The sequence below is a fragment of the Muntiacus reevesi genome, chromosome 22 (assembly GCF_963930625.1).
Source record: "Muntiacus reevesi chromosome 22, mMunRee1.1, whole genome shotgun sequence".
NCBI classification, from domain to species: Eukaryota; Metazoa; Chordata; class Mammalia; order Artiodactyla; family Cervidae; genus Muntiacus; species Muntiacus reevesi.
This window is the reverse complement of record NC_089270.1, coordinates 29,612,661-29,635,907: the sequence shown is the minus strand read 5'-3', so window position 1 is coordinate 29,635,907 and position 23,247 is coordinate 29,612,661. Positions and strand designations below refer to the sequence as shown.

Here is a 23,247-nt window from a genome sequence, read left to right as displayed (position 1 = left end):
TGGAAAAGCAATCAAGTGTGGTTTAGTGGCAACTCCCAGCAACTTCTAAGGCTAAGGTTGGTTTCAAAATCGTAGCCTCTATGTGAAGGTTTCTACAAGCAGAAACCAGGGTCATCCAGTATCACAATTCCCATTACATCTCCGTGAATACACCGTCCTCTAGGTGTCCTACCACTTGCAAACCAATGTCAGCAAACACACGGTATTGTAATTCCTACTCAGTTTCTACAAAATCAGATGAAGACAGACACTTGGAGCAGATATAAACTTGCATACCTTCTTGGACACACAATCTAAAAAGATACTTAGATACTTGGATAGATATTTAGAGGTTAATTTAAAGTCAACTAATCTGGTGCAATTTTGTTCTTTGTGGTACTAAATTCAGGGAGCTGAAGGACTAAAAAAAAAAGAAAAAAAAATCAGAGTTATTTGGCCCAAGAGGAAGAACATGGCACCTCTCATGCCTTAGAGAACAGCACCTTGTACAACCCGTGGGTGAATTGATGTCTGACCAATTAGGAACCAGCTTTGGGCATCAAATTCAAAAATTCTTACTAATTAATGCCAACATAAAAACAAGCAGCAAATGTCACCACTACAAATGGAGCCACAGAGGACAGGAGAACCTAAATTCAGTAAAAATAACAAAGCTTGCTCTTGTCAAGGAAAAGAATAACTGTCCTATTTATTTATTTAGCAGTGAAATCTTTATTATGGAAAATCAAACTTCTAAGAACATCCATAACATAATTCCTTCAGTAAATTTCTCAACTCAGATCTTTGTGAGGTTTTATTATCATGAATAGCTGAGAGTTAATTTATCATTTCGCTTTTCTCTTCAATAACGCTGAATCCCCAGTAACTAACATATATTTGACTTCAAACAAGAACACTGTGTCCTGGTAACATTCTGTAATATGAATCAAATCAAGTCACTGAGTTGAATAATATTCTGGGCTTCCCTGGTGGCTCAGCTGGTAAAGAATCAGCCTGCAATGCGGGAGACCTGGGTTCAATCCCTGGGTTGGGAAGATTCCCTTGGAGAAGGGAAAGGCTACCCACTCCAGTATTCTGGCCTGAAGATTGGACTGTATATTCCATGGTGTTGCAATATGAGTTAATTTTAATTATATATTAAATATATACTGGAGGAAGAAGTGGCAACCCACTCCAAAGTTCTCACCTGGAAAGTCCCATGGACAGAGGGCCTGGTGGGCTACAGTCCATGGGATCACAAACAGTCAGACATGACTGAGCACACACACACAAATATATATTAAGTATATAAAATTAATTACATATTTTGACCTGCCTTTTGATGATGGTCAGTGATTTATGACAATAGCACATGGTTAATATTCACCTTTGTTCCCTAAATATCTTTGTATAAACAAAGTTTCTATACTTGAAAAATCCCAAATTCATCAAGGAAAGCATCTTCTAAATCTTACTGCTGTAAGCTCATTTTCCTGGACTGTTATTATACATAATGAGAGACTTCATTTGACAGCTTCTATAATAACACATTATAAATTTCACATTGGATGTGTTTTTTCACCTTAAACTCTTGAGATGGCAAAACTGTCTTTCTCAAAGCTGATTGGCTGTGCAGGTCTACAACAGTGCTTAAATGTGACCCAAGCTTTCTGACAAGGAGGAATCTTTTTATTTTAAGTCTTTTTGGTACAGAACATGACGTATTTATGAAGAATTTTTGTTTCATCATTAAGAAATAAATATGACTAGCTCCTGAGGTCTCCCTGGCTTTAGCAACTTGTAGTTGTTTTCAATGTAGACTATTAAGAATATATTTCAAAGACAGGTTAGCAAAGTTCAGGTAAAAGTTATTCTTTATATACTGGAGCATCTAACTGGCATTGGGTGAGTATTAGAGATTATCAACATAAATAATATAGTTTCAAAATGAGCTTAATTCATAGATGTTGATTGACTTCCTGATTGCATTCTTTGATGTTGGCTGATAATTATTTTTATGTAGCCTAATCTTCTGATAAAACTTCAAACTTCTTGGTTTAGTTGGTGTATTTATTTTTCTTATAAACTTTCTTCCAAACTACTTAGATTTCATTTAACATTGGGCTAATGTACACATCCCCAATAAGCAATCAAGTTTTGTCAATTTTGTCAACTTTTGTCACTGAAGGTAACTCAAAATATGGTGCTTGGGTCATTTTCTGACTTAGCTTTCACCCTACTCTTAAAGCAACTGAAGATTAAGCTTGATTTTGAAGACTCTTTAATAAAGGTAGATCTGAAGCTTTTCTACTAGTTCCTTCATTCATTTGCTTCAATTCTATATTTAGGTTTCTTCTCATGCAAAATCTATACTTTTCTTAAAGGCTTATGAAAATTTTGGTGAAAAAATGCTGCTGCAGTGTAGGCATGAAGCCTCTTCTCCTAAGCTAGATTACTTGGTGAGTATTTTCATTTATTTTTCCTAATACAAACAGATCACATATCAAACTAAATGTTGTCAGAAGTACATTTGAGAAGATAAAACTATTTAAACATGTCAAAAAAAAAGAAGAGATCTGAGTTGACAGATGGAATGTTAGAACTAGAGCTAAGAACTTACATAGTCATTGTATCCCACAACAATCACAGTAATTTAAAATACTTTTTTGAAAAAACAGCTAAGCATAGACTTTCATCTGATCATGAACTTTTAGACATGGAACAAATCTTAAAAGTCATCTAACATAATATGTTAATTTTATAAAAAGAGAAAATGAGTGACATTTTGTATTTACAAAATAAAAGATCACATATTCCTATATGAGTATATAATGTTATCAAGAATCTCAGTGACTTCTACCATAGAAATTAGATGGATAATTAAGCAAGAGAGAAATTAAACATACAGAAGTTCCCCCAAAATCTTGGGCCATAATCTTAGAAAGTAGATTAGGAAAGCATCTACCAATATTCTCTTTATTAGCTTCTTTGTGTTGCTATAGCCTATATTAAACACACTAATTTCAGTTATTTTTAATTCTCTACAATGTTAGAATTCTAAAATCTTTATTTAGTAGGAAAGGCACTTACATACTACTGCTCCCTTTAATTGCACTCTTCCAATTTCTCTGATACATAAAAGGTAATTGATTACACCTACAGTTTAGGAAAATGATGAAATATTCTCCAATTATAGTGCTTCTGTGAGAAGCAAGCAGAAGGGTGAAAACTGGCTCAAGTCACTTCTAGATCATTTCATGCCCAGAAAATACTGGGTTGGCCACAAAGTTCATTCAGGGTTTCTCTACAATATCTTATGGAAAAACATGAATGAACTTTGTGGCCAACCCAATAGAAGAAACAAAAGGAATGAACAAGTATTGGTGTCTATATCCTGATTAATATGCTAGTAATCGTCTTGCATCTACTAAATCATCAAAATATATCATTCTGATTAAAACCTTTATTTTTGTCTATTGTATATGCAAACAGAACAGTTTCTTTTTTTTTGCTGAATACAAAATAGTATTTATTTAAAAACTCATTATACATCAGACACTATGCTAAGCCCTTTATATTTCTTTTTTTAATTAATTTATTTTAATTGGAGGCTAATTACAATATTGTAGTGGTTTTTGCCAAACATCAACATGAATCAGCCACAGGCACACATGTCTTCCCCATCCAGAACCCTCCTCCCACCTCCCTCCACATCCCATCCCCCAGGGTCATCCCAGTGCACCAGCCCTGAGCACCCTGTCCCATGCATCAAACCTGGACTGGAAATCCGCTTCACATATGATAATATACATGTTTCAACGCTACCCTCTCAAATCATCCCACCCTCGCCTTCTCCCACAGAGTCCAAAAGACTGTTCTATACATCTGTGTCTCTTTTGCTGTCTCACATATAGGGTCATTGTTACTATCTTTCTAAATTCCACATATATGCATTAATATACTGTATTGGTGTTTTTCTTTCTGACTTACTTCACTCTATATAATAGGCCCCAGTTTCATCCACCTCATTAGAACTGAATCAAATGCATCCTTTTTAATGGCTGAATAATATTCCATTGTGTATATGTACCACAGCTTTCTTATCCATTCATCTGCTGGTGGATATCTCGGTTGCTTCCACGTCCTGGCTATTATAAACAGTGCTGCGATGAACATCGGGGTACACGTGTCTCTTTCAATATTGGTTTCCTCGGTGTGTATGTTCAGCAGTAGAATTGCTGGGTCGTATGGCAGTTCTATTTCCAGTTCTTTAAGAAATCTCCACACTGTTCTACATAGTGGCTGTACTAGTTTGCATTCCCACCAACAGTGTAAGAGGATTCCCTTTTCTCCACACCCTCTCCAGTATTTATTGTTTGTAGACTTTTGGATAGTAGCCATTCTGACTGGCGTGAGATGGTATTTCATTGTGGTTTTGATTTGCTTTTCTCTGATAATGAGTGATGTTGGGCAACTTTTCATGTGTTTGTTAGCCATCTGTATGTCTTCTTTGGAGAAATGTCTGTTTAGTTCTTTGCCCCATTTTTTGATTGGGTTGTTTATTTTTCTGGAATTGAGCTGCAGGAGCTGTTTGTATATTTTTAAGATTAATTCTTTGTCGGTTGCTTCATTTGCTATTATTTTCTCCCATTCTGAAGGCTGTCTTTTTACCTTGCTTATAGTTTCCTTCATTGTGCAAAAGCTTTTAAGTTTAATTAGATCCCATTTGTTTATTTTTGCTTTTATTTCCATTACTCTGGGAGGTGGGTCATAGAGGATCCTACTGTGATTTATGTCAGAGAGTGTTTTGCCTCTACTTTCCTCTAGGGTTTTATAGTTTCTGCTCTTACATTTAGATCTTTAATCCATTTTGAGTTTATTTTTGTGTATGGTGTTAAAAAGTGTTCTAGTTTCATTCTTTTATAAGTGGTTGACCAGTTTTCCCAGCATCACTTGCTAAAGAGATTGTCTCTTCTCCATTGTATCTTCTTGCCTCCTTTGTCAAAGATAAGGTGTCCATAGGTATGTGGGTTTATCTGTGGGCTTTCTATTTTGTTGCAAATGGTACAATTTCTTAAGGAATTACCTTTAGAATAAATCTTGTTCAAAGATGTAAATACAAGAGCTAATTATACAAGTCTTGCATAATTAACTAGAGTGGGGTAAATAAGATCCATGAAAACAATCTCCAAACTTCATATATAAGTTTATAGTATCAAACTTCCTCTGTGCTTAATCAGTGTCTAACAAAGAGACACATCTATAGTTTTGCCTTTTTCTCCATTTCTTTTTTTTTTTTTTTTTTTTTTTTTTTTTTTTTTTTTTTATCTTTATAAAACTACAAGCATTTATTTACTTAGTGTTTTCAAATTGATAATAGTAGTAACATGTTGGTGAATGCATTTAATCCTAAAAAGCAACTGGGTGCTTGGATTCTTTGATTTTCAAGGTAGTTTAACCTTTAAGTACAAAAGACAAACAATAACAACAAAAAACTATAAACATGCTGTGCTCACAAAACACTTCAGATGGCCCAAAATGCACATTCTAGAGCCCCAATCTAGACTTACAGAATCACAGTCTTTGGGCATGGTCTGAAACTACACTCTAAATAAGCTCTTCAGCTGATTCTTATGAACATTTGGAATCTAAGGTTTGAAAACTAATGTTTGCAGTTGTTGGTCTTTTTTTTTTTTTTTTTTTTTTTTTTTTTTAAATTATTTTATTAGTTGGAGGCCAATCACTTTACAACATTTCAGTGGGTTTTGACATACATTGACATGAATCAGCCATATAGTTACACGTATTCCCCATCCCGATCCCCCCTCCCACCTCCCTCCCCACCCGACTCCTTAGGGTCCTCCCAGTGCACCAGGCCCGAGCACCTGACTCATGTATCCCACCTGGGCTGGTGGTCCGTTTCACCATAGATAGTATACATGCTGTTCTTTCAAAACATCCCACCCTCCCCTTCTCCCACAGAGTTCAAAAGTCTGTTCTGTACTTCTGTGTCTCTTTTTCTGTTTTGCATATAGGGTTATCGCCACCATCTATCTAAATTCCGTATATATGTGTTAGTATACTGTAATGTTCTTTATCTTTCTGGCTTACTTCACTCTGTATAATGGGCTCCAGTTTCATCCATCTCATTAGAACTGATTCAAATGAATTCTTTTTAACGGCTGAGTAATATTCCATGGTGTATAGGTACCACAGCTTCCTTATCCATTCATCTGCTGATGGGCATCTGGGTTGCTTCCATGTCCTGGCTATTATAAACAGTGCTGCGATGAACATTGGGGTGCACGTGTCTCTTTCAGATTTGGATTCTTCAGTGTGTATGCCCAGAAGTGGTATTGCTGGGTCATATGGCAGTTCTATTTCCAGTTTTTTAAGAAATCTCCACACTGTTTTCCATAGTGGCTGTACTAGTTTGCATTCCCACCAACAGTGTAAGAGGGTTCCCTTTTCTCCACACCCTCTCCAGCATTTATTGCTTGTAGACTTTTGGATAACAGCCATCCTGACTGGCGTGTAATGGTACCTCATTGTGGTTTTGATTTGCATTTCTCTGATGATGAGTGATGTTGAGCATCTTTTCATGTGTTTGTTAGCCATCTGTATGTCTTCTTTGGAGAAATGTCTGTTTAGTTCTTTGGCCCATTTTTTGATTGGGTCGTTTATTTTTCTGGAATTGAGCTTCAGGAGTTGCTTGTATATTTTTGAGATTAATCCTTTGTCTGTTTCCTCATTTGTTATTATTTTCTCCCAATCTGAGGGCTGTCTTTTCACCTTACTTATAGTTTCCTTTGTTGTGCAAAAGCTTTTAAGCTTCATTAGGTCCCATTTGTTTATTTTTGCTTTTATTTCCAATATTCTGGGAGGTGGGTCATAGAAGATCTTGCTGTGATTTATGTCGGAGAGTGTTTTGCCTATGTTCTCCTCTAGGAGTTTTATAGTTTCTGGTCTTACATTTAGATCTTTAATCCATTTTGAGTTTATTTTTGTGTGTGGTGTTAGGAAGTGTTCTAGTTTCATTCTTTTACAAGTGGTTGACCAGTTTTCCCAGCACCACTTGTTAAAGAGATTGTCTTTTTTCCATTGTATATCCTTGCCTCCTTTGTCAAAGATGAGGTGTCCATAGGTTCGTGGATTTATCTCTGGGCTTTCTATTCTGTTCCATTGATCTATATTTCTGTCTTTGTGCCAGTACCATACTGTCTTGATGACTGTGGCTTTGTAGTAGAGTCTGAAGTCAGGCAGGTTGATTCCTCCAGTTCCATTCTTCTTTCTCAAGATTACTTTGGCTATTCGAGGTTTTTTGTATTTCCATACAAATTGTGAAATTATTTGTTCTAGTTCTGTGAAAAATACCGTTGGTAGCTTGATAGGGATTGCATTGAATCTATAGATTGCTTTGGGTAGAATAGCCATTTTGACAATATTGATTCTTCCAATCCATGAACACGGTATGTTTCTCCAACTGTTTGTGTCCTCTTTGATTTCTTTCATCAGTGTTTTATAGTTTTCTATGTATAGGTCTTTTGTTTCCTTAGGTAGATATACTCCTAAGTATTTTATTCTTTTTGTTGCAATGGTGAATGGTATTGTTTCCTTAATTTCTCTTTCTGTTTTTTCATTGTTAGTGTATAGGAATGCAAGGGATTTCTGTGTGTTAATTTTATATCCTGCAACTTTACTATATTCATTAATTAGCTCTAGTAATTTTCTGGTAGAGTCTTTAGGGTTTTCTACATAGAGGATCATGTCATCTGCAAACAGCGAGAGTTTCACTTCTTCTTTTCCTATCTGGATTCCTTTTACGTCTTTTTCTGCTCTGATTGCTGTGGCCAAAACTTCCAACACTATGTTGAATAGTAGTGGTGAGAGTGGGCATCCTTGTCTTGTTCCTGATTTCAGAGGAAATGCTTTCAATTTTTCACCATTGAGGGTGATGCTTGCTGTGGGTTTGTCATATATAGCTTTTATTATGTTGAGGTATGTTCCTTCTATTCCTGCTTTCTGGAGAGTTTTAATCATAAATGAGTGTTGAATTTTGTCAAAGGCTTTCTCTGCATCTATTGAGATAATCATATGGTTTTTATCTTTCAACTTGTTAATGTGGTGTATTACGCTGATCGATTTGCGGATATTAAAGAATCCTTGCATTCCTGGGATAAAGCCCACTTGGTCATGGTGTATGATTTTTTTAATATGTTGTTGGATTCTGTTTGCTAGAATTTTGTTAAGGATTTTTGCATCTATGTTCATCAGTGATATTGGCCTGTAGTTTTCTTTTTTTGTGGCATCTTTGTCTGGTTTTGGAATTAGGGTGATGGTGGCCTCATAGAATGAGTTTGGAAGTTTACCTTCTTCTGCAATTTTCTGGAAGAGTTTGAGTAAGATAGGTGTTAGCTCTTCTCTAAATTTTTGGTAGAATTCAGCCGTGAAGCCATCTGGTCCTGGGCTTTTGTTTGCTGGAAGATTTTTGATTACAGTTTCGATTTCCTTGCTTGTGATGTCTCTGTTAAGATCTTCTATTTCTTCCTGGTTCAGTTTTGGAAAGTTATACTTTTCTAAGAATTTGTCCATTTCATCCAAGTTGTCCATTTTATTGGCATAGAGCTGCTGGTAGTAGTCTCTTATGATCCTTTGTATTTCAGTGTTGTCTGTTGTGATCTTTTTCTCCATTTCTTTTACCAGCTCTTGAATATTTGTAAAAAGATAAAATAATAGAAATAATAATAGAAACAATAGCAGAAAGAAGCATAGATTCTAGAATATTCCTGTTTACATAACTAGCCTTTTTATAAAGGAATGTGGTCTACAGCACCTTAGAACATAGCTCAAAGTACTGATTTTGTTCTCTTGTGTTTTTTTTAAACTTTTTATTTTGTATTGGGGTATATACATGATTAGCAATGTTGTGATAGCTTCAGGTAAGCAGCAAAAGGACTTAGTCATACACATACATGTATCCATCCTCCTCCAAACTCCCCTCCCATCCAGGCTGCTACATAACACTGAGCAGAGTTCCGTGTGCTATACACTAGGTCTTTGTTGGTTATTCATTTTAAATATACAGTGTTCAAATAGATTTTGGATTGTACTATCATTCAAACTGAGATTATCCTCAATGGGGAATATAGTCAGACACTACTATGCCTTTCTAAACTAGCCTAGCAACTAGAAATTCAAAATCACCAATATTTATATTTTTCAAGATAAATTCCTAATTTCTAATTTTCACATTCCAGGGCTATGAACCATTTTCTCAAGCATCAGTGTATTCTCTGTCTCTGCCTCTCTGGCTTTTATCTTTCCTTTTTAAGCAGATTAGAACACTACCAGGTAATAACTATCTAATAGTTTCTTAATGCAAAATAAACATGGCAGCAGCAGCCCCTGAGATTGTGTACATCTATACTCTCCTTGACAAGCAGATGGGCTAGTGCTTCACCAAGTGCTTATCTAATGCTTAGATAACCCCTAAGTGCTTATCTAATGCTTAGATAACCCCGGCATTGTTACTTCAAAATTCAAAAATAAAATCCAGTTTTGCATTCCAGGTACCAAGAGGAAAAATGAAGATTCTTCTGGTCTTTCTAGGCCTGCTTGGTTATTCCGTTGCTATGCCAGTGAGTATTTTAAAAATGTTAGGACTTTATGTTCTGCTGTTGCACAGCTTGAGGACAGTTCTTGGACTTATTTCAATCGATGTTCTGAACTTGTCACACATATTCTCTCACTTCCAGTTGCAAATGCAAATGCCCCGAATACCTGGATTTAGCAGTAAAAGTGAGGAGGTATGTATGTTCAGTCTCAGGAGAGACATTTTCCAGAGCCCTTCCTAGAGTTCATTTGAAAAGGAGGATACAAAGGAGTTCCCTGGTGGCCTACTGGTTAGCATTCTGGGCTTTCAACGCTGGGCCTGGTTCAATCCCTGGCCAGGAAACTGAGATCCTGCAAGCTGCGTAGTGCATGAAATAATAAAAATTAAAAAGGAGACTATTGGAAAACTTTCCAATATATAAAATTTCTTATAAAAGAGGTAGAGACTCTACCTCTTAAACTCTCAAATCAAGACAACGTAAGTTATTTCCCTAGCATTATCCCACCTATGTGCTTCTCCTTTTCAAGGTAAATGTGAATTTTTGTTATAGTTGATGTTATAGTTGTTAAGTTTTAAAGCTGACAAAGGTTGCCATTTCTACCAGGGCTTGTTAGAAGGCAGTCACTTAAGTATATAAATACATTTCATCTTTTCATAGAAATCAAATTCCTAAGTCCTGAAGGCCAAAAGAGAGCAGAACATTAAAAAACTTCAAAGTAGACACTATTTTTATCCTCTATTACTCTATATTGATTCTTGTCAAAATAAAATCTGACTTAAAAATAAAGTGCCACAGAAGTTTTTTTCAGTTTCATACTTATTTTTTTTAGGAAGGTTTTTTTTAATTTTTATGTATTTGTTGGTTGCCCTGAGTCTTTGTTTTGCATGCAGGCTTTCTCTAGTTGCAAAGAGCAGGGGCTACTTTTCATTGCAGTGCATGGGCTTCGCATTGCAGTGGCTTCTCTTACTGTGGAGCACAGGCTCTAGATGCACAAACTTCAGTAATCGCAGCATGCGGACTCTAGGGTATGTGAGCTCAGTAGTCGTGGCACATGGGCTAAGCCATGTTGCTCCATGGCATGTGGAATCTTCACAGACCTCTACTGGCAGGCAGATTCTTATCCACTCTACCACCAGAAAAGTCTGAACCGCATACTTATTTTAAATTCGTGCATAATTAGTAAAAGACATTATGACAGTTGTACCTAAAAATCAGAAAATTAACTTATTTCTTGTGATTTCATTGAATAAAATTTTCACTTCCTGCCACATTAATGAATTCCTTTGGTCACAGATGATGCGCTATGGTCACTTCAACTTTATGAACTTCCCGCATGTAAGTTCCACTTTATATTAATTCTAATGATTTCCTCTTCATATACAGATAATTATATGGTTTGTCTCAGCTAATAAAGATACCAATCATTATTCACATGTTTTAACAATCATTATAAGAATTTCAAAGAAGAAAAATCATTGCATCTATTGTACTTTCATGTAGATAAAAACCATTCATTAATTATACTGCTTCTTTATATCTGAAAGAAATTGGTTCTAAGACTACACAAGATATATTTATAAATAATGAGAACAAAAAAATAACATAGGTCAATGCTGGGGGGGAGGGTAAAGTTTTATGTGGATTATATTGAAAGCACTAAAATTATGAAACTAATTTTTATCTAATTTTTAAAATTTAGATTATACTTACCACTATGTGCTAACTCTTAGAACTAATTAATAATGAATTCATTATTAATTTAGAGTCAAAATTTTTGGCATAATTTTTCTGAAAAGATTTTATGATAGAACAATAATACTATATATTACTTTCAACTTTTATGACATGATCATGAGACCCATTGCAGGGGAAATAAATCGACTTCATCAATTTTATCTTAATCTTTTTCATTCGAGTCATTCTCTTTTAATGTCCCTCACCTAAAATTATCATCGTCAATTTTTCTTCTTTATCTATTGGGAGACCCAACTTTTCAAAACTCTCATTTTAGCAACTTTGCCAGTGGTTTGAAATTTTTACCAACTTAATTAATCATAAAATCTCACATCTTAATGCAAGGTTGCAATTTCACCTTCCATTAATCCACATGGCATTTGCAGACTATTGTGTGTATATCAACCACAGACAGTGAAAGACTGATTAACGAAGACTGGAGATAGAGACTGGCGATATATCAGAGAGGGAATGTTTAAATGGGAACTACTGTTGTAAGAGGTTAATTCATACATTACCATTTTCAGATTATAACTACTTTTGCTTCCCTGTTACTATTGTTCAGTCACTAAGTCATGGTCAACTCTTTGTGACTCCATGTACTGCAGCATGTCAGTTTCCTCTGTCCACTATCTCCCAGAGTTTGCTCAGATTCATGTCCATTGAGTCGGTGAAGCTGTCTAACCATCTCATCCTCTGCTGTTCCCTTCTCCTTTTGCCTTCAATCTTTGCCAGCATCAGGGTCTTTCCTAGGGCATCAGCTCTTCTCATCAGGTGGCTAAAGTACTGGAGCTTCAGCGTCAGCATCAGTCCTTCCAATGAATATTTGATTTCCTTTAGAAGTGGCCACCTTGTAATTTTGGAGATTTTCATTATGAAAACAGAATTATGAGAATTCACCAGTAATCAAGAAGCACAGCCCCATATAAGGATGCTTACACATAAAATTTTTATTCTTTCTCTCTTTCTCCTTCTTTGTTTTTGTTTTTTTTTTTTTTAACACTCTCACTTCCTTTGTCTTCTTTTTTTTCTTTCTCCTTTCTGTCTCCTTTTTGTAACAAGTCACAGGAATTTTGAACTTGATATCAACTCCTCTGTAACCTGACTTGTAGATTGCTTATCTGAGTCAGGGCTTCAGAGTTAGAAAATTATAAGCCAAATTCTTTAACTGAAGTTTTTCACCTAGTTGTGCCTTTTGCTTTGGTTGGTTTTCTGAAAGACTGAAATTCACTTGTGTAAGAAAACATGTAAAGAAATTCCAGCTAAAGAGCGTAAAGCTTCCATTGTTGACTTAAGTTTCCTGGGCTGAGTTTTAGAGACCGCCTGAAGAGGGTGGGGAGAGCTACAATCTCAGCCCTCGTGTGACTTCACTGTTGTTTACTACCCTACAGCTGGCACACCTGGGTCCCTTCTATGGAAATGGTATACAGCTCCCTCAGCTCTTCCCACAGTTCCAGATGCCCATGTGGCCTCAGCCACCACCCAACAAGAAACAGCCACAGAAGCCTTCATCTCCCTCAGCACCCAAACACCAGAGCAAGACAGATCAAGCCCCTGAGACCCCGAGTCCCAACCAGCCTCAACCAAGCGATTCCCCACCAAACCAGCATTTAAAGCAGCCATCACCCACCACAGCTCAGCCACAAGAGGAGGAAACCCAGACACCTCAGGTGAGGCTCGCTCAGCAAAATTCCAAACCAGAGTCATAAATGGCCTCAGAGGGATTGGGAGAACAACGCCACCCCCACAAACACACTTTCTCCAGTGCTCCCCAATATAGGTATCACTATGCACAAAATAAGCCTGGCATGCTGTAGTCCACGGGGTCGCAAAGAGTTGGACGCGACTGAGCGACTGAACTGAACTGATGTACAAAACAGAATCATGTACTGTTGCCCTAAAGAGGTTCCTATTAAATTACACAGGCAACATGGTATGAACATGGGCACCAACAGAGGATCAGGGAACACAGATTTGCATTTTACCCTGGCCCTTATTAGTTGTATGACCTTGAGCAAGTTGTTTTGCCTTCTAGACTCCACGTTCATCACAAGGAAATGAAATGTTCTCCAAGTCCCTACAGATCTGTTCTTCAATGATCTAGAACATTGCCCTGAAAGTTAACACTGCTGCCAGGACTTCAGGAAAGCACAAGTGTAGCCCTGATGTAAAGCAAGAAGATGTGCAGATGGTTTCTCAAGATCTCATCCAGTGTAGAGCTTATAAAATATTGTCTTGAGTTGATTAACCTTTCATTATCAGACCTATTACTGCTGTAGAGAATACAAAGTTGAATGAAAGGACACTCCTGGGTTTGAATCCTGGCTTCAATCATTTACCACTGTGAGATCTGGGGCAAGTGACTCAATTTCTATGAATCTCAGAATATTAAGTGAAATGAGAATAATGACAGCACATTATTACATTGGTATGTGAGGATTAAATGAGTTTACCAATATAAAATTCTCAACACATTACCTAGAACATAAGTGCTCAATAGTACTAAGTGTTATTATCATCTCTGCCCTTCAAAAGTTCACAGTTTAATGCAAAGGAAGATACAGACCTCCAAGCTCCAAACAATTGTCTTTAATAGGTTTGTTTCATTTTCATTTATTCTCACTTCCATGTCACTCTGATTCTTTTGTTCTCTCTAGGCATTCCCACCATTCGGCAATGGGCTATTTCCCTATCAACAGCCACCGTGGCATATTCCACATGTGAGTATTTTTCCCTTAAATTAGAATTGAAAATAATATTATCCTGTTGTATCTCAAACTAATTTGAGTTCATACATTCTAAATGGAATGCCATATGTCAATGAGTAGAGAATATGAAACAAAATCATCATATCAGTAATAATGTATTATTGGAAAAAGAAGAAGTTTTAAATGGATCTTTTACTCAAATTGGTGACATGAACAGAGCCCAAATCATCCAACACTACTAAAAACTTAGTTAATGAATTCATTTCAAGGGCTGTGCCCCTTCAGTACTATTCCTCACCCAAGAGATTAGAAAATACAATGGTTATCCTCATTCAATATAACAGGGAAATTAGGACAAATAGAGTTTCAAAGCAATGACTAGACTGAGATCTTTCCATAATATCTTATTATTTCGAGCTAGAGATACTTCATTATAAGGAATCTTGCAAAATAATAATTAAAAGAATCCTCTTTAAAAAAAAAAGAATCCTCTAAAGTGTAAAATCATCAAAATAAAGCAAAATAATGAAATTGCATGACAAGCATTACAAAATGTGAATTGCAAAATAAACTCTCTAAAGAAATATTAAAGGTCAGTTGCAACTGAACTAACAAAAACAACAATAATAAATATTTGATGATGCTTCATTCAGCTATGGCATTGTTTTTTCTTGTCTACAACTCTACAACCAAGAAGGCTTCTTATCACCAAGGAAAAATTTCAAGGAGTAAAACTTCCTTGCTCCTTTTTTCCTTGTAAGAGTAACATCCTTTTTACTGGCAATAATGAGCTAAGAAAACGAAGGCAGTACCAGGTAAAGATTGAAAAAGCAGATAAACAAGATTCTCTAGCTGAAATAGCTATTAATCTAATCTACATAAAACTTCTGTGGGAGTTGAATTGCTTTTCCAAACCCTCCCATGTGCAGAAACTCAACCTCCATGTTTGATTAGGAAAATAACCTTGATTTTGAGTATAACCATATTATAGTAATAATCTAGGATGGGTTGTCAGTTTTTCATCTTAAACATTTTTAAAATAACATCATTAATCTCCATTATTAGATATTCTAATGTGGATATTTGGATCCTCATAGCACTCAAATCTCTCTTTCTCTCTCTCTCTCTCCTTTGTGTGTGAGCACGCGCGTGTGTGTGTTGGTGATGGGACAAGACGACCGCTAGGAGATGCAGCCACACATAGTATTTTGAGTAACATAACCAAGGATCCAGTTAAGGTCTTTGTATTTACCAGAATTCATTGATGGTTATGTCATAATTATTAACAGCTAGATTATAAGAACAAATGACTCGGAAACTAAAAGCCAGCAATAGTGCTAACACTGACAAACTATTTTTAAAACATCTTGGTATTTACAATCAAATGGCAGCACAAAAAGTGGTTTTCTCTGTGTTCACTATGTTTTTCACCTTTCAGAGGATACCACCAGGTTTTGGACGTCCACCAAGTAGCAATGAAGAAGGTGGGGTAAGTACAAGTACATTCTTCACTGAGTATTACACTCTCAAAGTCTCTGCTTTTTTGATCCCTATCTAACAAGAAAGTTAAAATCCAACACATGAATCTGTAGCTCGAGCACCCATGATTTTTTAAAAAGTGAAACTAACCAAGTAACCTAAAATAAATGCGATGTATCATTTCTCCTCTACATGTATTGAAACCAATTTCTCTTTCTCTCCCTCTCTCTCTCTGCCCCCTCTCTGAAAAGCAAGCCTAATAACCTTTGCTCAAGGTTGACCTAGACCGTTAACAGTGATGGAACAACCAGTCAACAGCAATGAGGAAAAACTACCTTAGAATGCTATACTCAGAAGGGAATTAAGTGATCATCTAATACCCTCATTGTACAGATAAATTGAGGCTTTGTAGCTGTTCTTCAGTCACTCAGTTGTGTCCGACTCTTTGCAATGCCATGGACCATAGCATGCCAGGCTTCCCTGTTCTTCACCAACTTCCGGAGCTTGCTCAAACTCATGTCCATCAAGTCGGTGATGCCATCAAACCACCTCATTCTCTGTCTTCCCCTTCTCCTCCAGCCTTCAGTCTTTTCCAACATCAGGGTCTTTTCTAATGAGTTGGCTCTTTGCATCAGGTGGCCAAAGTACTGGAGTTTCAGCCTCAGCATCAGTCCTTCCAATGAATATTCAGGATTGATTTCCTTTAGGATTAACTGGTTTGATCTCCTTGCACTCCAAGGGACACTCAAGAGTCTTCTCCAATGCCACAATTCAAAAGCATCAATTCTTTGGCACTCAGCCTTCTTTATGGTTCAACTCTTACATCCATACATGACTACTGGAAAAACCGTACCTTTCACTAGATGGACCTCTGCCGGCAAAGTAATATCTCTGCTTTTTTTTTTTTAAGCTTTCAAGTTTATTTATTTATTTTACCGTGGACCATTTCAAAAGTCTTTTTTAACTTTTTACAATATTGCTTCTGTTTTAGGTTTTGGTTTACTTGGGCAGTGGGATCTTAGCTCCTTGATGAGGGATTAGAAACTGCACCCCTTGCACGGAAAAGCAAAGTCCTCTGCTTTTTAATATATGAGGTCTAGGTGTGTCATAGCTTTTCTTCCAAGGAGCAAGTGTCTTTTAATTTCGTGGCTGCAGTCACCATCTGCAGTGATTTTGGAACCCAAGAAAATAAAGTCTCTCACTGTTTCGTTTCCCCATCTATTTGCAGTGAAGTGATGGGACCAGATGCCAAGATCTTCGTTTTTTGAATGTTGAGTTTTAAGCCAACTTTATCACTCTCATCTTTTACCATCATCAAGAGGCTCTTTAGTTCTTCTCTTTCTGCCAGAAGGGTAGTATCATTTGCATATCTGAGGTTATTGATATTTCTCCCGGAAATCTTGATTCTGGCTTGTGCTTCATCAAACCCAGCATTTTACATGATGTACTCTGGATATAAGTTAAATAAGCAGGATGACAATATACAGCCTTGACATACTCTTTCCCCAGTTTGGAACCAGTCTGTTGTTCCATGTCTGGTTCTAACTGTTGCTTCTTGACCTGTATACAGGTTTCTCAGGAGTTATGTAAAGTGGTCTGGTATTCCCATCTCTTTAAGAATTTTCCAGTTTGTTGTGATATACACAAAGGTTTTAGTGTAGTCAATGAAGTAGATGCTTTTCTGGAATTCTCTTGCTTTTTCAATGATCCAGAGGATGTTGGTAATTTGATCTCTGGTTTCTCTGTCTCTTCTAAAACCAGCTTGAACATTGGAAGTTCATGTATTGTTGAAGCCTGGCTTGGAAAATTTTGAGCATTACTTTACCAGCTTGTGAGATGAATGCAATTGTGCGATAGTCTGAGCATTCTTTGACATTGCCTTTCTTTAGGATTGGAATGAAAACTCAACCTTTTTAAGTCTTGTGGCCACTGCTGAGTTTTCCACATTTGCTGGCATATTGAGTGCAGCACTTTAACAGCATCATCTTTTAGGATTTGAAATAACTCAACTGAAATTCCATCACCTCCACTAGCTTTGTTCGTAGTGATACTTCCTAAGGCCCACTTGACTTCACATTCCAGGATATCTGGCTCTAGATGAGTGATCACACCATCGTGGTTATCTGGGTCATTAAGATCTCTTTTGTATAGTTCTTATGTGTATTCTTGCCATCTCTTCTTAATATCTTCTGCTTCTGTTTAAGTCCAGACCATTTCTGTCCTTTATTGTGCCCATCTTTGCATGAAATGTTCCCTTGGTATCTCTAATTTTCTTAAAGAGATCTCTAGTCTTTCCCACTCTATTGTTTTCCTCTATTTCTTTGCATTAATCACTTATGAAGGCTTTCTTATCTCTCCATGCTATTCTTTGGAACTCCACATTCAGATGGGTATATCTTTCCTTTTCTCCTTTGCCTTTCACTTCTCTCTTTTCTCCAGCTATTTGTAAAGCCTCCTCAGACAGCCATTTTGCCTTTTTGTGTTTTTCTTGGGGATGGTTTTGATCATCGCCTCCTGTATAATGTTACAAACCTCCGTCCACAGTTCTTCAGGCACTCTGTCTATCTGATCTAAACCCTTGAATCTATTTGTCAGTTCCACTACATAATTGTACAGGATTTGATTTAGGTCATACCTGAATGGTGTAGTGGTTTTCCCTACTTTCGCCTATTTAAGTCTGAATTTGACAATAAGGAGTTCATGATCTGAGCCACAGTCAGCTCCCGGTCTTGTTTTTGCTGACTGTATAGAGCTTCTCCATCTTCGAGTGCAAAGAATATAACCAATCTGACTAGGGTACTGACCATCTGGTGCTGTCCATGTGCTGCAGAGCTGTCTCTTGTGTTGTTGGAAAAGGGTGTTTGCTGTGACCAGTGCGTTCTCTTGGCAAAATTCTGTTAGCCTTTGTCCTGCTTAATTTTGCACTCCAAGGCCAAACTTGCCTGTTACTCCAGGCATCTCTTGATTTCCTACTTTTGCAATCTAGTACCTTATGAGGAAAAGGACATCTTTTTTTGGTGTTAGTTCTAGAAGGTCATGTAGGTCTTCATAGAACCTGTGATGCTCATGGGGTTATTATGAGCATCGACTGAGGTAACATATATAAAACTCATTGCCTAGTACTCAGTAAGTGCCTGACAAGTGTTTTATATATGTATATATATATGTATATATATAACTATATTATATAGTATACTGCTTAATATAATAATATATAGTATAACATTTAAGTGCCTGACCTCACTTGATGCATTATAATCTATGAGGTAGCTATTATTTTATTATTTCCCTTTTACAAATGAATAAACTGAGGTTCGCCCAGAGTCATATTATTAGGACTGGTGGAATAGACATTTTAACCTATATTTGTCTAGAGCCCCACTCTTTAGCACCATGGTTTGTATGTTATGCTATGAGTTTAGAGTTTATCCAGTAAGGTAAGGGCAACTTTAATCAGTATTTGAGGAAAATGACAGAACTTTCTCAAACACCCACCCCCAACCTCTACTACTCTGGTGGCAATGGAGAGGTAAGATTAGAGGAAAGTAAAATTTTATCCAGAGTAACCAGTGAGAAACCTGTTGCAATAGCACAGGGGTACTGGGGACAAAGGGGGTGGGGCAAAGGCAGAGGTTTAGATTTTATAGATTTGGTCTAGGAGGAACAGAGTGGAAACTTGGGAAACTGGGTTGTTGTTTGTTGTTTAGTCGCTAAGTCATGTTCAACTCTTTCGCAACCTCATGGACTGAAGCCTTCCGGGCTCCTCTGTCCATGGGAGTTCCCAGGCAAGAACAGTGGAGTCAGTTGCTATTTCTTTCTCCAGGAGATCTTCCAGATCCAGGAACTGAACCTGATCTCCTACTTGGCAGACATATTCTTTACTAGCTGAACCACCAGGGAAGCTCAGATTTTAAAGATTTGGTCATTAATTGTCAGGGGGAAACAGAGTGGAAGCTTAGGAAACTGGGTAGATAGTGCTGAACGCTGATTACATATAGAACACTGGAGAATGAGGTGTGGGGGAAATGAGTCTAGTCTGGGTACATACAGTTAGAGGTACTCATAAGATCTTTAGTGTAGCAGTCTTGCTGTCTCAACCTCAGGAGAGAGTCATGCACCAGAATTATGACTTTATGAGTCACTAGCATGTATCCATATTGAAAAACTGGCCTGCAATAAATTGTGCAAAGCAGGTGTATTAAATGAAAACAGAATAAGGTGGATAGAGGATGGATTTCTTAAAAAAACAAACAAACAAACAAAAAACTTAGATTTAGAATCCAGGTCTAAGAAGAGAAAACTAAGTACTGCTCAGAGAATAAGAGTACCAGAAGGGAGAAAGGTGATGGAAACCAAGGAAGAATCAAATTTCAAGAAAGAAAGCATAACCAGTGGTAATTTTAAAAGTATATCACTAATAGATTTTTCTATCCCTTCAAAAAAATTCCAAGTAGCACCATAGTGGGAAACAGAGAATAATTATTAATTTCCATCTTCTTCCTACAGAACCCTTTCTTTGGATATTTTGGATATCATGGATTTGGGGGCCGTCCTCCTTATTATTCAGAAGAGATGTTTGAAGATTATGAAAAACCAAAAGAAGAAGATCCTCCTAAAACAGAGACTCCAGCCACTGATCCTTCAGTTAATTCAACAATTCCTGAGACTAACTCTACCCAGCCAAATGCACCCAGTCCCAGAGCGGGTCAAGGCGGAAATGACACCAGCCCAGGAGGAAACAATGGTCAGGGGCCTAACACTGTGGGCAACCCTACAGTTCTAAACAACCCTGTAGTAAATGTTTCAGGCCAAGGAGTTCCAAGAAGTCAAACCCCATGGAGACCAAGTCAGACAAATATTCATGAAAATTATCCACATCCTAACATCCGAAATTTTCCTGCAGGAAGACAATGGCGTCCTGCTGGTACCTCTATGGGGAACAGACGTAATGGGCCTTTTTACCGAAATCAACAAATTCAAAGGGGTCCTCGGTGGAACTCCTTTGTTTTGGAAGGCAAACAAGCAATTCTTCCAGGATATCCAGTGTATCGCAGAGCTTATGCTTCCACCGCAAGGGGCAATTATCCCAATTATGCAGGAAATCCAGCAAATTTCAGAAGAAAGCCTCAGGGGCCCAGTAAACAACCTGCGGGAACCATTGCCCCTCTAGATCCCAAACATGGTACTACTGGCCACAATGAAAACATCCAAAATCCAAAAGAGAAGCCAGTAAGTCAAAAAGAAAGAACAGTTATTCCTACAAGGGATCCAAATGGCCCCTGGAGAAACTCTCAAGACTATGGAGTTAGTAAATCAAACTATAAACTGCCTCACCCTGAAGGTAACATTCTAGTCCCAAATTTTAATTCTATTGATCAACGTGAAAACTCTTATTACCCAAGAGGAGATTCCAGAGGAACCCCAAATTCTAATGGACAAACTCAAAGCCAGAATTTGCCCAAAGGGATTATTTTAGAACCAAGAAGAATCCCATATGAATCAGAAATTAATCAGCCAGAAATAAAGCACAGTACATATCAGCCTGTGTACCCTGTGGGATCTCCTTCCCCTACAAGGGAACATTTTCCTGCTGGAAGAAATACTTGGAACCAACAAGAAATCTCTCCACTTTTTAAGGAAGATCCTGGAAGGAAGGAAGAACACTTATCTCATCCTTCCCATGGCTCTAGAGGACTTATTTACTACCCTGACTACAACCCCTATAACCGCAGGGAAAACCCACCATACCTTAGAAGTAATACCTGGGATGAAAGAAATGGTCCTCCCAATACAATGGGGCAACCTGAAAATCCACACTATCCCATGAGTACTCCAGATCCAAAAGAGACAATCCCTTATAATGAAGAAGACCCAACTGATCCAACTGGAGATGAACCTTTCCCAGGACAAACAAGATGGGGTGTGGAGTTGAACTTTAAGAGAGACCCAACAGCTAGGTATGAAGGCAAGCAATATACCTCAAACCAACGAAAGGAATACCCTCCCTATTCCTTAGATAATCTATCAAAGCCCAGGGAGTATTTTCCTTATGGTGAATTTTACCCCTGGAGCCCAGATGAGAATTTTCTACCACACAACTCTGCTCCCACTATACCACTGCTTGTGGAGAACAGGGCCTATTATCCTAACAATGCTGTTGGACAAGAAGAAAACACTATGTTTCCTTCTTGGAATTCCTGGGACCACATGGTTCAAGTCCAAGGGCAGAAAGAAAGAAGGCCATATTTTACCAGAACCTTCTGGGGTCAGCCAATGAATCTACCCAAAGCCCCTGCTAGTCCACCATACCACAAGGAGAACCAGCCTTATTCCAGTAACTCCCCAACTGGGTTTCAGAAAAATCCAACATGGCATGAAGGTGAGAATTTGAATTATGGCATGCAAATCACTAGGTTAAATTCACCAGAGGGAGAACATTTGGCTTTTCCAGACTTAATTCCTCCACATTACCCAGGAAGTCAAAAAGAAACCCGTCTATTTCACCTAAGGCAGAGAGGCCCTTGCTGTGCTGGTGGTTCCACAGGGCCCAGGGACAATCCACATGCTCTACAAGACTACACTCTATCTTTTGGTCTTGCACCAGGGGTGAACCAAGACACCAGCCCTCTCTATACAGAAGACAGTCATACTAAGCATGAAAGACATACTATTTCCCCAACAAGCATCCTACCTGGCCAAAGAAACAGCTCAGAGAAAAGACTGCCTGGAGAAAGTCAAAACCCAAGTCCTTTCAGAGATGACGTGTCCACTCTGAGGAGGAACACACCATGTTCTATAAATAACCAATTGAGCCAAAGGGGAATTAGGCCCCTTCCTGAAGCCAGTTCCCTTCAATCAAAGAATATACCTTGCCTCAAAAGTGACCTTGGAGGAGATGGAAACCATGTTTTGGAACAAACATTTGAAGGCAACCAGCTCAATGAAAGACCTGTTGATCTTACTCCTGAGCAGCTTGTTATGGATACACCTGACGAAGGTCCCAAGCCAGAAGAAATTCCAAGTGAAGTGCAAGGAAATGAGGGCAAAAGGCAGCAACAAAGACCATCTACGATCCTACAGTTACCATGTTTTGACTCCAAATTAAGAAAGTATTACACCTCCAGCACTGGGACTCCATCTAGTCTTGGAAGGCAAGGTTCATTTGATAGGGATTCAATTATGCCTACTGAAATTCCTAACTCATTGGCTGAATTAGCCACTGGGGCACAGTTTCAGAATATAAATGTAGACCCACTTAATGCAGATGATCACACTCCATTTGATCCTCTTCAGGTAGGGACCAATCCACAGGACCAGGTTCAAGACTGCTTATTACTTCAGGCCTAGGAATCATCTCCAGCAAGTATTCTCTGGGGAAGGAAAATACCTGCTGTGCTACAGTGGTTTCCAGACATTTTCTCCCCCAAGACTTGATTAAGTATCTCACCTTTTCGTGATCCCTAAGTTTTTCCCCACTCCAGCACAGGAGGCTGGGCCTCTGGGGTTTGCTAGATTCAGTACTGTCACTAATTAGCACAGACTTTAAAAAAAAAAAAAGGAAGGCTCTGACTACCATTGCCCTGAAACTTGTAATCCACTTGTCTGGATTAGTTTCTTTGTGCTTGCTGATTCTTCCTTTCCCTCTCAAAGTTCCATACCTGCAAAATTGTCTGCATTTGCAAGACAGAAAAGCAGATGAACTTGCCATTTTATGTATGGAGAGCTATACATCA

General features: G+C 37.8%; 1 protein-coding gene across 1 annotated transcript; it reads left to right on the top strand.

Moving 5' to 3' along the window:
- Positions 1-2,387: 2,387 nt before the first annotated feature.
- On the top strand, positions 2,388-22,861 carry ENAM (enamelin). Its single transcript, XM_065914637.1, has 8 exons — positions 2,388-2,438; positions 9,549-9,617; positions 9,735-9,785; positions 10,887-10,928; positions 12,719-12,997; positions 13,985-14,047; positions 15,474-15,524; positions 20,021-22,861. Exons 1-8 carry the CDS (start codon positions 2,388-2,390, stop codon positions 22,859-22,861), a joined length of 3,447 nt encoding a protein of 1,148 aa, XP_065770709.1.
- The last annotated feature ends 386 nt before the right edge of the window (positions 22,862-23,247 follow it).

What these genes read in the sequence shown, in the direction of transcription:
- ENAM (XM_065914637.1), top strand. Translation starts at nt 2,388, where the DNA reads ATGCTGCTGCAGTGTAGGCATGAAGCCTCTTCTCCTAAGCTAGATTAC. An exon ending in CACCGTGGCATATTCCACAT is followed by an intron (nt 14,048 to 15,473) that starts GTGAGTATTTTT and finishes TTCACCTTTCAG; the next exon opens with AGGATACCACCAGGTTTTGG. An exon ending in GTAGCAATGAAGAAGGTGGG is followed by an intron (nt 15,525 to 20,020) that starts GTAAGTACAAGT and finishes TTCTTCCTACAG; the next exon opens with AACCCTTTCTTTGGATATTT.